The 14,920-nt window shown below is 39.3% G+C and overlaps 1 protein-coding gene across 6 annotated transcripts in view; it reads right to left on the bottom strand.

The window, feature by feature from the left end:
- Window positions 1-14,920, bottom strand: part of LOC123502998 (xanthine dehydrogenase-like) — a 59,524-nt gene that overhangs the window by 802 nt on the left and 43,802 nt on the right. For 4 of the 6 annotated variants that reach the window (XM_045252343.1, XM_045252339.1, XM_045252338.1 and 1 more), the window contains exons 13-27: window positions 14,153-14,268; window positions 11,211-11,300; window positions 8,352-8,559; window positions 7,726-7,915; window positions 7,457-7,640; window positions 7,027-7,222; window positions 5,704-5,930; window positions 5,399-5,563; window positions 4,590-4,718; window positions 3,957-4,099; window positions 3,131-3,383; window positions 2,697-2,793; window positions 2,418-2,525; window positions 2,158-2,248; window positions 581-2,068 (exon numbers count right to left, since the gene is read on the bottom strand). In XM_045252343.1, coding sequence (XP_045108278.1) covers window positions 2,172-2,248; window positions 2,418-2,525; window positions 2,697-2,793; window positions 3,131-3,383; window positions 3,957-4,099; window positions 4,590-4,718; window positions 5,399-5,563; window positions 5,704-5,930; window positions 7,027-7,222; window positions 7,457-7,640; window positions 7,726-7,915; window positions 8,352-8,559; window positions 11,211-11,300; window positions 14,153-14,268 — 2,183 coding nt within the window. In that variant the 3' untranslated portion in view covers window positions 581-2,068; window positions 2,158-2,171. Of the gene's footprint in view, window positions 1-580; window positions 2,249-2,417; window positions 2,526-2,696; window positions 2,794-3,130; window positions 3,384-3,956; window positions 4,100-4,589; window positions 4,719-5,398; window positions 5,564-5,703; window positions 5,931-7,026; window positions 7,223-7,456; window positions 7,641-7,725; window positions 7,916-8,351; window positions 8,560-11,210; window positions 11,301-14,152; window positions 14,269-14,920 lie in introns of those variants that run through there. The other 2 variants (XM_045252341.1, XM_045252337.1) reach the window with 2 other exon arrangements.

The following is a 14,920-nucleotide window of genomic DNA, read 5'->3' as shown; positions in this document are numbered from 1 at the left end:
TTTAAAACAAATTCTATATATGCAGATGAGAACTTATTGCTTTCACACTCAACTGAAGAAGCTCAGTCTTAAATGCATACTACAAATGGCACGAAAGTTGTGACTTGAGATAAACAAAGGAAAAAATGAAATACTTTTGTATAACAATAAGGAACAACCAACAAGCATTGAAGACATTCATGTAACACAATCCATAGCTTGCTTAGGAGTCAAAATAACTAATACCAGAAAATGTTGTAGGGATCTTAAAAAAGGGAGATCAAACAAGGCAGCCGAGTTAGCAAACGTAACCTACAGTGTAGTACCACAATGCTGCAACAGACTCCTTATTGGTAAGACCTATTGGAAAGGGATAGCACTGTCATTGATAATATTTGCATCTGAAGTATTAGATTATACTGAGGAAGAGCTAATCAAGCTGCAGAGAGCTGAAAACTCAGTCTATATATAGAACTATAACTTACATCTCCCAACATATACTGCCTTCAGAGAAGATACTGAAGCATCTTCCTGTTATGCCACAGACATGAAAATAAAAATGCTATTTGCGAAACATTTGTTCAAAGAAAATAAAAATAAATTAATAAGAAATATATTCATAAAAGAATTTGAAGATGGTAATGGCAAGTGAATAAAGATTCTTAAAGCATATATGGAAAACATAGCCATTAACTAAACACAAATTAATAAATTGACAAAGACCAACATAACAGACATAATACTAAAAATGGGACACAGCTCAATGCAAATATGAAATGCAGGCCAAAATAAAATTACACATTTACAACTTACACAGGAGAGAGAATTAAGGGAAGAAAGCTGGATAGATAACATATCATGCTCCAAATTAATTATGAGATATAGAACAAACAAATCAACCCTAAAGTAGAGAAACCAATTTCAGAGAAAAAGTGAACAGTGTCCAGACGTGTTGCAATTGTGATACAGAAACACTTGACCATTTTCTATTAGACTGAATAATACCGTAAGATAAGACAAAACCAAACATTCTAAAAAAAATAAAGAAAACCAAATCAGAGACAACATAATTGCAAATTCATTAGTGTTCTGAACATTATTAGGAGATGAAACTGAAAAAAGAAAAGAATACAGTGGTACCTTGAGATACAAGTTTAATTCCTTCTGTGATGGAGGTCTTATCTCAAAACAATTTTCCCATTGCAATGCACTGAAATGCCACTGATCCGTTCCAGCCTTCCCAAAAAGAGCACCCCTATTTTTTTTGTGTTTTCAGGTTAGGAAAAGGTATTCATAAATAACATAATAAAGCATAACAATGATAATATATAGATAAACTACTCTTATAAAATATATTTATCTTGAGGGAAGTATTCCACAGGATGTTACTGCATTCCCACCCCTCACTTGGGGTGATGAAGGAACAATCACAGTGCATGAGATCCACAGGAAACATGTAAATACTAGCTCAGATGAGGCTGGACCGATGCGCCAAGCCGCCGATTGCAGCGGCAACATCCCCAAGCGTGACTTGTATCTCAAAGTTTTGCTTGTATCTCAAAATAAAAAAAATTATCAAATCATAGCTTGTATCTTAGGCAGCTCTTATTTCAAGGTATCACTGTATATGATCAAAATTTGGAATGAAAGACAAAAGATAAGTTAAGAATAGAAGAATACAAACAAGAACAAGAAATATACATAAAAGTGGGAGCCAATACAAATGCATTCAATCCCATGCCCACTACTGGACTGGACTGGACACACACACTGTGCATCATCGCATACTCTATCACTTATAACCATCTATTTCATTGTCCTATCTTCATACATCCATGTACTCAAGACTGCTGTCTAATGTGATAGGTAACAATCAATTTTATAAACCTTCCAATACAAATAGAAAATAAAAAATAATCAGCATGTAAACATGACTATAGTTTTCATATTGCTGTCAATAGGAGACATTTAGGTTGAAGTGTCACTATCAATCAGTTTCTACTAATAGATCAACCTAAACTCTCCAGGCAGATGGTCATTTGTAGAGGAAGAAGCTGTTGGCACTTGGCTGCAGTGGTGAAAGGAAGTCCTGCAACAAAGTGACCAAAGGTAAACTGCAGTGTACAGAATTACTCCACCACATCCATACAGCTATGGTGCCTTGTACAGAGAACTTACCAACTCAAGTTGCTTTATTCTTGTGTTGTGACAAACTGTGATGAGTCAACAAGACATAGCTGTTGTATCTTCTCCACTGTTAGTGGCGTGCCTGTTGGGTACAGCAGGAAATACTTGAATATACATTCATATTTGATTTGCACTTGGAACATTATCATCAACATATGCTTTGTCATGTGAGATTGTCAGAATCAAATAATCATTTGAGATATGAAAGAAATGGCAGATAACATATGAGAATGAATCTCTGGTTGCCTTACTAATGTCAAACCAGCCAGACTCCCCAGCCATGCTACGGGCAGCAGTGATGGCCTGGCGCAGCGCCATCACCACTCCATATGACAGGCACAGCGGTGGCTCCCCGACCGCTGCAAATACAGCAGCAATGAAATGCAAATCTAGACTTAAAGCTCAGACACCAATGCACTTTTTATCATTAAATTTTTTAAATATGGTGAAGATGGGTTAATTATACATTCATATCTTTGCAAAGAGAACAGCTGTGTCTAACAATTTCTCTGTTTAAGGAAGTCACTCACCCTTGGCCCGCAGGACTCCACTCTCATTAGAGGAGTTGGGCAGCAGAGTCACTCTTAGATCCACTGGTATGTCTAGAGCACTCGGAGGTTTGTATGACTGCAGGTGCAACAGTAGTATGAGAAGACAGTCACAGGGAGAAGTAAAGGGTGGTGTGACAATGAAGTGATATAAGTAATAATATAAAGAAAATTTAAATGAAATTTGGATATTCAATTCAACCTTGACACCTCTACTCTCTCAAACATGTTTCTGGACACCAAGCTTCAGGCTGCAAATGTTACTATAATACTTCAGGCATTCCATCATAACCTTCCACAGCTCCATAACCTGACTGAGAACAAACTATCAATCATACTAATTAAAAGCAAGTTAGTAAATGTTTCTCCCAATCAGAGGCACTAGGTCAAGCACTAAAACTCGGTCAGCACAGTACCCAGGTTCCTGCTGCAAGCTTCTGCCCTGTGGTGGGGTTAAATTTGATCTCCTCAGTGGTGTGCAGCCCCAAACCCATGACAAGGGCACCCTCCACCTGGCCCACATCCACCAAAGGACTCATGCTCTGCCCACAGTCTTCAATCACATCCACACGGTGAATGAGGAAAGTACCAGTGAGGACATCCAGCTCCACCTCCACACACGCCCCACCATACACATCATAGTTCGCTGGATACTTCCCTTGCTGAGTCCTGAGGGTAAGAAAGATTTACTGAATTTACTGGGGTTATTGAATATCATCACCGGACAGTGTCTTTAGTTATGGTTGCAAAGCATGACCAGTATAGTTAATCAACTTTGTTTGTTTTGAATCATCTTGTCTAGGCCTGAATGAGTTGACAGCTTACATCTGACCAATGATTAGAGACAAATCCAAAATCTGTCTTTTCTCTTTGCTGTGATTTTAAATGAATGTAAGGGTATCAAATTCCTTCTATTAAAAGAGGAAATGCTTGATTAGAATACTAAAGAAATTATCCACAGGTTACCATGAAAGGATGCAGCCACAAACAGAAAGACTGGCAGAAGACATGAACACTCAAACACAGTCTCCAGTTATAGGTTGCAAAATTGATCTTAAATTCATTAAAAGGATTGAATAACAAAATTTTCAGCACAACTCGTGCATATTTCACACAGTACCCTAATATTTCTATAGATTAAATAATAAACAAGATATATAAAGTTATGTGATGATAACAATTCATCAACTCATGTACATATATGTTGTTCACATCATAATGAAAAATAATTATTTACATTACCAGAATCTCTCGCTGATATCAACATCTCCAGATACACACAACTTCAACAGCTCTGGCCAAGACACACCTGCCCCTCCTTCAGGCAGAGTGGCTTTGAACTCAGCAATTTTTTCTGCCAGAGTCTCACAAGCTTTCTTCACTCCCTGTTAAGTGAATGCAGGTTAAACTTGAAAGTAGTGCCATTATGTTCATTCTGCTCCTAACAGACCAGGGTATGTAAGTTCAGAAATATTTTACTTGTTTTAACAAATCACATATCAATGGAGTTATATAAAGTTTTATTTGATGACCAGGTGAAATGTGCCACTTGAACACAGACTGGTGTTTAATCCTTTCAATGTGATTCACGGCATTCAAAGCACTCTATGGATTATTTATAAACATCTACAAAAAAGGAGACAGAAAAATAATAAAATTTGGAATTTCTAGTCTGGTGGCTATTGAACAAGAAAATATCTCAGTAATTCGTGAATCAGGAAAGCTGTGACCAAGAGCAGTGAAAGGGATAAAGTGCATGTACCACACACAACACCAAATCTCAAATAGCAGCACAGTTTAAAGTGTCTAAGCATTATGACAATACCTTCTTCTCACAAGTCTTAAATATGCAACAAACCTAAAGACCAAACTCACCAAACACACAATGTCCGAGCAGATGGTGGCCCCCTGGTGGGAGGAGTTAGCATTGGCAGTGGTGGAGGTGGCCTTCACCCTCACTGTTTCCAGAGGAACTCCCAGGATGTAGGCAGCAATCTGGCTCACCTGTCAAACCACAGCACAGCAAGGATCACTACAATGCACAACATTCACTCAAGAGTTACCAAACAGTCAAGATGGATCCTGACCAGTAAAGGAAACAGTACACCATAAGGAATTTCAATTCATGTATTTAGAATTGCTGGCTTATAAGGCTATTTATGCAAGGCAGGCACTGGCCAAAGGTAACAAGGTACTAAAAATATAATAGAAGTTCATTAAGAGTATTAGCCCCTAATAAGGTCAAGGAGGATCATCAAGAGTTACCAGATGTGTTGTGAAACTTGCCTTGCACCATCAAGGAAACAATATACAAGAACATTAGTAAAATCTACTTCACCATTTCGTCATTGCCACATAGTCTCTCTGTGACACCTTGCATCTCAACATATTTTCATACAAAGTTTTATACTACTACTAATAATAATAATAAGCCCAGTAATGATATTTTTTTTTTTTTTTTAATGCTAGGCTGCTAGGGACCCAGAGGTCAATAGAAAATGTAAAAATTTCATTTTGGTTGATGAGCTAAAAAGTTTGATAACCCCTAGTCTAAAGCATCTCGCTGCATTTCTTTTTGTCCATCCATTCCACTACATAATTAAGATTTCAATGTGATCTACAGAATAGTTTCTCTCTCTCTCTCTCTCTCTCTCTCTCTCTCTCCTTTACCCCTTCCCCCTCACCTTTGTATTGATGCCCTGGCCCATGTCGGTGCCTCCATGAGTGATGGCAACACTGCCATCATGGGCATAGATGTTTACCAGTCCACCAAAACGAAAGATGACATCAAAGCCAATGTTGAAGCAAAATGGTACCAGAGCCATACCTCGCTTCCTCCACCTCTTGGACTGAGAGCACAAACAATATGATAGGGGGGCAAACTCTTGCTTGCAAAGTTCATACAGTCACAGGATGATACAAAACACTTGATACAATAGAGTGATCATAAAGGTATTTTAGATCAAGTTCATCATGACTCATAATGTACCTCATTATACGCAGACACCTCTGCCTTCCGTTTGTCAAAGTCTGCTGTCACCCTGAGGCGTGGCAGGATTTCCTCCTTGAACACATTCCTCACCACTGGTGTGAAGCCCGGCCGCAGTGCTCCAGCATTGGCCAGATTGATTTCCCGCACCTGCAGAGGATCCTTGCCCAGGACAGCAGCAATGTGGTCCATGATGGCTTCCATGGTGGCCAGACTCTCCACAATACCTTTATCAAGCCAATATATTAGGTTTATAGATGATTAGGTTAATGATGTAACCAAATTTCTTGCCCTATCCATTCCTATGCTAATGATGTCACCCTACACTTCTCCATCTTTCCAGAGATGACCAACCCTTCAAGAAGTTAACAAATCACACAGAGACACCATAGAACACCTGACTTCTGATATTCTTAAGATTTCTAATTGAGGCAGAGGAAACTTAGTGGTGTTCAATGCCTCAAAAACTCACTTCCTTCATCTATCAACTCGACACAGTCTTACAGACAACTATCCCCTTTTTCAATGACAAATCAACCATCCCCATCTACACTGAATATCCCGGTCTCTCCTTTATTTATAACCTAAACTGGAAACTTCACATCTCATCTCTTCTAAATGGTTAGACATTCTGAGGCATTTCCACTGCTTTTCTCCTCCCCTCAACCAGTATCTCTGTAAAAGGGCCTTATCCAACCAAGTATGGGGTACTACTTGCATGTATGGGTGTTCCACTCACACCGTTTTATTAAATAATGAAATCAAAATCTTGACTGACTGACTGACTGTCTTCAGCCTCTTTCTCACTGCTGGAATTTTGCATCTCTTGCTATCTTGTACCACTATTTTCATGCCAACTGCTCTTCTGATCTTGCTAACTGCATGCCTCCTCTCCTCCTGCGACCTTGCTGCACAAGGCATTCTTCTTCCTCTCACCCCTACTTTCTCCAACTCCTTAATGCAAGAGTTAACCAGTACTCTCAATCATTCACATATTTCTCTGGTAAACTCTGGAGCTCCCAATCTGCTTCTGTATTTCCTACTTCCTATGACTTGACTTCATGTAAGAAGGATGTTGCAAGACATTATTTATCCCTTTTTTTTTAGATAATTCTCTGAGACCTGCAAAGAAACTGGCAAATAAGTGGGTCCTTTTTTTTATGTTGGCCTTGGCCAGCTTCTCTCTCTTACATTAAAAAAAATGAGTTTTCCATTCCATTACACCCATTTATTTTTTACAAGGAATGGAGAATGATTGCCTTGAAAGGTAAAACTTGAAATTGTGCCACATATTCCAGAATTCCTAGAGATGACTTCCCACACCTGGTGCTCTAGTGAAGGTGTTGGAGGCAGTGTTGGTGATGGCGTACATTGGCTGCACCAGCCAGTTGGGACAGTAGTATACACTGCTCATGAATGCAGCTCCAATACCACTGGCTACATCATTCCCTACACATCCACTGTCACATGTCAGTTCTTCTTCTATGGCCAGCACTTTCCCTTCAGCATCTATGCCAACCTAGAGGGAAAAAAATTGTGTAATCACTCCCCAGAGACTGAACCCATAAATATGGTGACTACCTTTCAAAATTATTAACAATTTTTACACGGTGTTACACAACATGTTAGTTTTGTTATGAGAGTTTTGCAGTTACTTAAAAAGTGTAGCTTAATGGATAGCTACTATTGTCAAATATTATGCATAAAAAATTTTCATTGTTGAACAGCTACCTAACTCACACTCAGCACACACCTTGTACTTGGAGTAGTAGGGTTCTCGGCCACCTACAAGTGTCATGTGGGTCTTCAGGTCCAGGGAGACCTTCACTGGCCGGTGGGTCTTCCAAGCTGCCACAGCCACAGCAGAGGACACCATGTGACTCCGACTAATCTTGCCTCCAAAGGAACCACCGATGCGTCGCACTGATACATTCACACTGAGGCAATGAAGTTTACTCCTTGTTATATCAAGAAAATAAGAAGTATATGAAGAAAAGAAGTAACATGTCATGTCTGACTCACCTGCTGGCATCCACACCAAGCACCTGCGCCACTGTTGCCTGACACTCAGCGGGCCATATGGTGGTACTCAGCACATCGTAACCATCTTCAGTGGGTGCCACACGGGCTGAGATTGGTTCAAGAGCCATGTGGTGTTGTCCCCCAAGGTCAAATTCTCCAGTGATGATGTGAGTGGAGGCTGCAAAGCCCTCTGGTGGGATCAGAGAAAAGAAATTGTTACTCTTCTGTTTGTATGCTGATTTGTTTAGTTACTCATTTCAAACATTAGAGCTACATTTGCAAAAGGAGTGGGCTTTGATACGTGATAAAATTTACAGGGAACATTTTGTGAATGGTGCACATGAGTGGACTATATGGCCATTAGTAAAATGGATAAAACTGTGAAAATGTGATTAGGAGGAAAACAGATGACTGACAGATAGTTGTCACCATGCAATGAAGATATGCTTGAATAAAGAAAGATGAAGACAAAGGAAAAGTTGAGGCATCACAGATAGATTAGTAAACAGTTGTTGCATTAAAAAGAGCACGTCTGACAACCACTCCAAGAACAGCACAGAACATTAAAGCATAAAACTGTTGTTGTGGATTTGCCACACACAAGGCTGTCTGTAGCCTCCACTCACCCTCAATGTCTCCCTGTGTGAGGGGTTTCTGTTGAGTTGGGAAGACCCAGCCCTCAGCCTGAGCCTGCTGGATGGTGAGCACTGGTGCCTGCTGGTTCTCATACTCCACCACCACCAGAGAAGTAGCAGCCTTAGCAGCACTGTGGCTTGTGGCCACCACCAGTCCCAGTGGCTGGCCAGCATACTTCACCTCCACTGAGGCAAATACCTACACATAAAAACTTTGTTCTATTTGTGAAGAAAAAATTTAAGAAGTTTATAATATTGACATAATGCCTGTTAGTGTTCATATGTTTGTTCTCAGCAGCTGATGATGTCATGCTGACACCATATTTGTTTGATATCAAATCATGTGATTGACTCGTGGTGGACACCTGGGAAGATAAATTGGACAACTGAGACACACAGCAGATGCACGACCACAACTAATGACACATGGTTACATGGAGCGCTTCAACTTTGGTGACATGGAATACGTATTGCAACTGACCAAGTCAAGATTCAAGGAAGGATTACTGATTTGCACACATCAGGATCAGGCCATTATTTGTTGCTGATATCACCATGACTAGCACAAGACTTGGGTGGAATGATTTTTGGAAAGACATTAACCGTCAACCTGTGGAATGTGAACAAAGGGCGCATCATTATACCACATTTCCACAAGGCTTTCCATTTTATCCATTGTAGTCATGAGTTCAGGTGGTTCTTTTAGCTTGCAAAGAAGATACGGTCTCACCAGCCTTCTTAATAGAGTCTGCTGACTTGAAAATAGTAGATGGACAGTAGATGGAGTCAAGATGGTGGCGAACAATGCTACTAGTTTTCTCACCTCTCTCGTATCTGTGAATAATATCCAGCTTCACTTCAAGAGTAAGAGACTTCCTGGTCTTCTTAGCAATGCTAGGCGACATTGCAGGGCGTTTTTGTGGTAAGTTGAGCGAGGGAAGACGAGGTGCTGCTGATGCTGTTACTGTTTTGAACAGGAGGAGTGAGTGGTGCACGTGTTGTCCATGAGAGGTGCTGGTGTATTCAAAAGCCTGTCGGCTTGCATGATACGGCGCTTTCAAACTTGGAAAAATTACCTGGATAAAACTTCGTTAAAGCGAGTTTGGTGTTCGTTAAACGAGCAGATGGTAGTAAAATGAAATCTTCGTTGTGGCGAAATTTCGTTGTGTGAACCTTTGTTAAGCGGGGGTTGCCTGCATTTCCAATACCATAATTCCTCCTGGAGCCTACTCAGCGTGTGGAGAAAACGGGCCACTCCCTCGTCTCATTGCAACACACACATACATACACATAAACGCACTTACATGCCAGGTACCTTTATACCTTTATTAATAGAACATCCAAATGGCTTATTTGTTCAAGCAAGAGCCAAAATTCCACTTGTGAATTATATTCACATTGATAAAGCCTATGAAAGCGCGACTGCAAAATAAAATAAATACAAACTGCAGCACTGATGCATTCGGTTTCGGTGATTGGCGGATTCAGCTATTTTAATAACCTAAGTTATTCAGCCTCCCAAATTTCCAAAACTTTGGAATTTCTGAATAACAAACCTCCGAAATTGAGGACAAGTGATCACATAATGTAAACAATACATCCAATACGTGCCGTCGCCCGCCACTAAAACAAGAGATGGACTGCTTCACTGTGTGTACGTATTTACCTATGGTGTTTTTATTTATATAGTTATAAATTTGTGGCGAGTGCTCCAGCAAATTTGTATTGAGTGCTGAAACAATAGTGTCTTGCAGACTCCTTGCTTATGTTTTTGTGTTCAGTGGTTGAGTATATGGTGAATGCGTTCTTGTAAGAGAATGACTTTTTTTTCTTAGAAATTTCCTCCAAATATTAGGGTGCGTCTTCCAAGACGTGCGTCTTGCAAGCCGTAAAATACAGTACCCATTTGATTCGCCACTTCCCAGGACTTGAACCAAGACCCTCTCGGTTGTGAGCCAAGCATGCTAATCATTTCAATACACAGTGCGTTGTGATGCTGGTGAGAGATAGTTTGGACACTAATAGCAGAACATGCAATTTCACTTACCTAATTGCTGTACCTCAATCAACAATATAAAATCTCACAAAATGCAATCTGCATTTACAGTCACAAAATACAGGATCATGCAAGTAATCACCTCACTCAGAAAAACTTTAGAGCTTTTCCTCTCTACAAATAAGAAAGTTATGAGTTTTCTACCTCAATGTTCCATAGTGTATATTGCATGTGCAGAGCTGGGCACTTCCGTACCTCGGTCCACATCTCCATTCCTCCATACCTGCAGACCACCAAACAATGTGCAGAGTCCCGAAGTGTGAAAATTTTCAAAAGTGTGGAAGTAACAGGTACGGAAAGGCAAAATTTTAAGTCCATACTTACACACCTGAGACAGGTGAGGAAAGGCAAAATTTTGAGTCTGTACTTCCCCACCTGAGATTTTCAAGGATAAAAAAATAAATAAAAAAAAAAAAAAGACAACATACATTATTTTCTGCCATTTTTGGCGGTCTGTGCTAAAAGTATATATATATGGAGCTCTGATGTATTATTGCCTTGTATTTTGTTTTATTTTTTGAGAAGCAGACTTGATTTTTCAGGTGCGCTTTTATAGTTTTGGGTACAGTACTGGAGGTGCGGAGGTGCGGTAACAGACCAGGGGAAAATATTTTAGGCAATGAAGTACATGTATAGATTATCTGTGTTTTGAGTGGTACTAGACTACCCAATATCAAGTAATGCACCCAGCTCTGTGTATATGAAACTGATAATTCAAGATATCCTCTTTGTTATCTTGCTGTTCTTATCATTGTTTTTCACAATGCTGAACTCAATAAGAATTATAAACACACCTCCTCAGGATGAACATCATTAGCTGCAATGAAGCTGTTGATGCCGGGGATGTCTGCTGCTGTCACCACCGCCACCACTCCTTCTAGTGTCTGGAATGACCCACACAAATCCTGGATTATCTGCACCACAAACTTGCTCACACAACTATATACTACCTTATCCACAAGAACAAATACAATGCAAGATAAATATTTCTCCAAGAGTATGCCTACAAAAGAAAAATTTTTAACATAACATAACATAACATAAATAATAGGATAACAAAGCCACCAAAAATCCTGTATCACAGCGACCTCGTCATCAGTACCCAACAAACTTTTATCACCACACCCTACAGGAACTAATACAAGAGAGGAGTGAGCAGTTCAAGATTTTTCTCATTTGGCTGCAGAGGAGAGCAGAAAAATGGTGCCAGTGTTGTGGAGACTGAACTGAAACATTCTCAAAATTCACTGAGTAAATGGAATTCAAATCTTCAAAAGGTAAGCTTTTGTTGCCTTTGACTGTTATTCCCATTATACATGTTTCTATATAACTAAATTTTACTGGTAATGAACAAAGAAGATAGAAGAGAGCAAGATGACAACCTTGTACTGTTTTCATTACAGTATCTTTATGCCTTTAAGATATTGATTTCAGGATGGAATTTTGGTAATACAGTCAACTCTTGATTAATGCAAATTTTAATATTGTAAGTCTGATTTAACGCAACAAGATGTTTAAGGGGATATGATTAAATAATTTGATTTATTCAATTTAACGCAGATTAATTCAACTCGATGATGTCACGCGCACCCACGCTGCTTCTGGAGGAAACCACACAAAGACGCTCTCAGCCAGATTCTTAAACAATATCTTCACCCTTCGTCAGTTGAAGGATACTCTCCAAGAGAAATTGGTATTCTTAAAAGCAAATGCTTCCTTCCCGCAGCTCAGGAAGGTAACGATCAGGCAGGATATACCTTCGCCACAAAGGTGAACTAAAACCCATGTCTTCATCATTACCTTCACATAAATTTTGCTTAAATACTTACTACTATAAGTTTTTTGTGAATCAATTGATTTTGGATGCATAAAAATATATAGGTTATTGTTCAATTAGCTTACTTTACAAGTACAATGGAAACTCAATACTTAAACTTAATTAATTCCAAATGGCTGTTTGAGTATTAAAAAGTTTGACTATTGATACCTATAAATCAGGTAATTCGTTCTAATCTTAGCAAAACCTCAAGTTTATAAAAATTTCAATGTATTTTTTTATCTATTTTTTTTTTTACAGTTTAGATTTGAACATACCATAAGTGAAGGCTGGTAATGGATAACTTAGAAGAGGAGGGGAGAAGGAGGGAGATTCCTAGAGGACGAGTCACCATCCATGAAAAAGTCTTTGTAGCTTTTCTCCTGGTGTGACTCCTGTGAATCCACTAATGGAGTGCTGTGGCTCATTAACACTTGCACTCTCACCAGATTCCTTATTCTTATCACTAACAAGCCTCTTAGGTGCCATCTTAAGTTACTAAATGAAAAACTACAGACAAAACGCACAGCAATGTTGTTTTCCTCAAGGCTGTGGCAGGGCTAGGAATGCGCACTGGCATCCGGTATATCAGTATTACAGTAATACCAGTATTCTGGTAATATCAGTATTACCAATAATACGGTATCAGAATGGTACAGTGGCAGCTGTGAGAAGGGAGACGACAGAGCTTTGTATACGACCAAATTTGCAGCCGTTTGATTACCAAATATTTTCACCACTAATAAGCCTTTGGTGTTAGTGTAAGTTTATAAATGAAAAACTACAGATAGAATGCAGGAGAATGTTATTCTGATGACCGCGGCAGCACAAGTCACAACTAGCGGAAGGGGAAGAGGGACACCATGGAGCTTTTGTTTACAACCACATGTGTGGATGTTCGCCTATCAGGTATTTTTTTAGTATTAAATCAAACTTTTGCGTTCGAGTATTGAAAAGTTCAAGTATTTAGACGTTTGAATATCGAGTCTCCACTGTATTGGGATTGGACCCAAATCCAATAACAACATCACCACCACCACCTCTGGCTTTAATCATCTTATCTCCATCTCCCAAATTTTCTATCAGAATTCTACTTAGCTTATGATTAGTTACATGTCTTTATCGCTTGATAAGTACCTATTTATGTAGATAATTGGTGGACTGTTCTCTTTCCATACCTTGCACAGTTGAAGGAGGGGGCAATTCTCTCCCGTGTTAAGGCCACTATATGGCCATCTGTGCTTTTATTTAGAAGCACTTTTCCTGGCTCACCAAGTCTATTAATAAATCACACTCTGCAACTGGTTCACTTTGTAAGATTTTCCGTGTTGCCTGTGGTGGCACTCTGAGGCAGCGTGGTCAGGAATGTGTAGCTCTAGGAGCTGATGTGATGGTAAACAACACTCACCAACCACCACCAAATCATATTCATGGTTTATTTCATTAAAGGCATGAATGTGACAATATTTCTACCATACAAGATCATTCGACAAATCCCGTCAAGTTAATCATTTTCTAATTTCCTGGACAAGAGAGATGCACAGGTGAGGTGTTATAATTGCTTTTGTGACCCAGTGATGTATTAGTAGTTTTTTTTAGGGTTAAGAGTAACAAAATCCCCAAAATAGGCTAACATTCCCAGTGGTGAACAAACTAACCACCATTACCATTGTTTCCTATCAGAAAACTATGTTTAAATAATATGATTTTGAATACCAATATCTCCAGGAATGTAACCCTCGCATTAATCAAGAGTTGACTGTATATGGTTTATCAAATATGCAGAATTACACATACTGTATTGATTGCATGATGCTGCATCTCTTCTTAACAAAAAGAAGACTTTGTACCAATTATGCTCAAGCAAACACTGCAGTGTCACATATGATGGTGGCACTGTAACCCCTGCCATTCTCTTACCACTGCTTTTGAGGTGTCAATGGCCTTGATGTTGGCCCGTCCCACACCACTTTGTATGAAGATCCCATGCAGTTCACCAGGCAGGATGGGAGCATCATTCATGAACAGTGCCTCTCCTAAAACAAAAGAAAGATTCTCACTAACCAGTGAAACACAAAACAAAAAAGAAATTTCCTTATAGAAATACACCATTCTTTGATGTATTCACATGTTTATTAATTAGTGTAGATGTGAATTGTGGATTGTATCAAGTGCAAGAGGAGAAGGAATGTGTCGAGTGATGTCTTGAAGAACAGTTTCCAGTATGATAACGTTAGACAGAGTAAGAAGCAACTCTGCTGGATTGCCAGTAACCCAGTGGTACTTTGTTTAGTGCACTCAGCTCTCAACCCCAGTTAGAATCACTGGACAATTTTTTTTTTTTTTTCTTATTTATTTATTTATTTTTTCTAATGCAAGAGGGAGACCTGCCAAGGGTAACAAATCATTGAAAAAGGCCCACTGAAGCTGCAGGTTCCCTAAGATTTTAAAAGGAATTAGCCAAAAGACAGAGACAAATATCTTGAAACCTCCCTCTTAAAAGAAGTAAAGTCGTAGAAAGATGGAAATACAGAAGCAGGAAGGGAGTTCCAGAGTTTACCAGTGAAAGGTATGAATGATTTAGAGTATTGGTTAACTCTTGCATTACAGAGTTGGATAGAATAAGGATGAAAGGAAGAAGAAAGCCTTGTGTAGCAAGGCTACAGATGGAGGGGAGGCATGCAGTTA

The sequence above is a fragment of the Portunus trituberculatus genome, chromosome 13 (genome assembly GCF_017591435.1).
Source record: "Portunus trituberculatus isolate SZX2019 chromosome 13, ASM1759143v1, whole genome shotgun sequence".
Taxonomy (NCBI): Eukaryota; Metazoa; Arthropoda; class Malacostraca; order Decapoda; family Portunidae; genus Portunus; species Portunus trituberculatus.
Note: the sequence above shows the minus strand (reverse complement) of the source record. Positions and strands in the feature narration are given on the sequence as shown.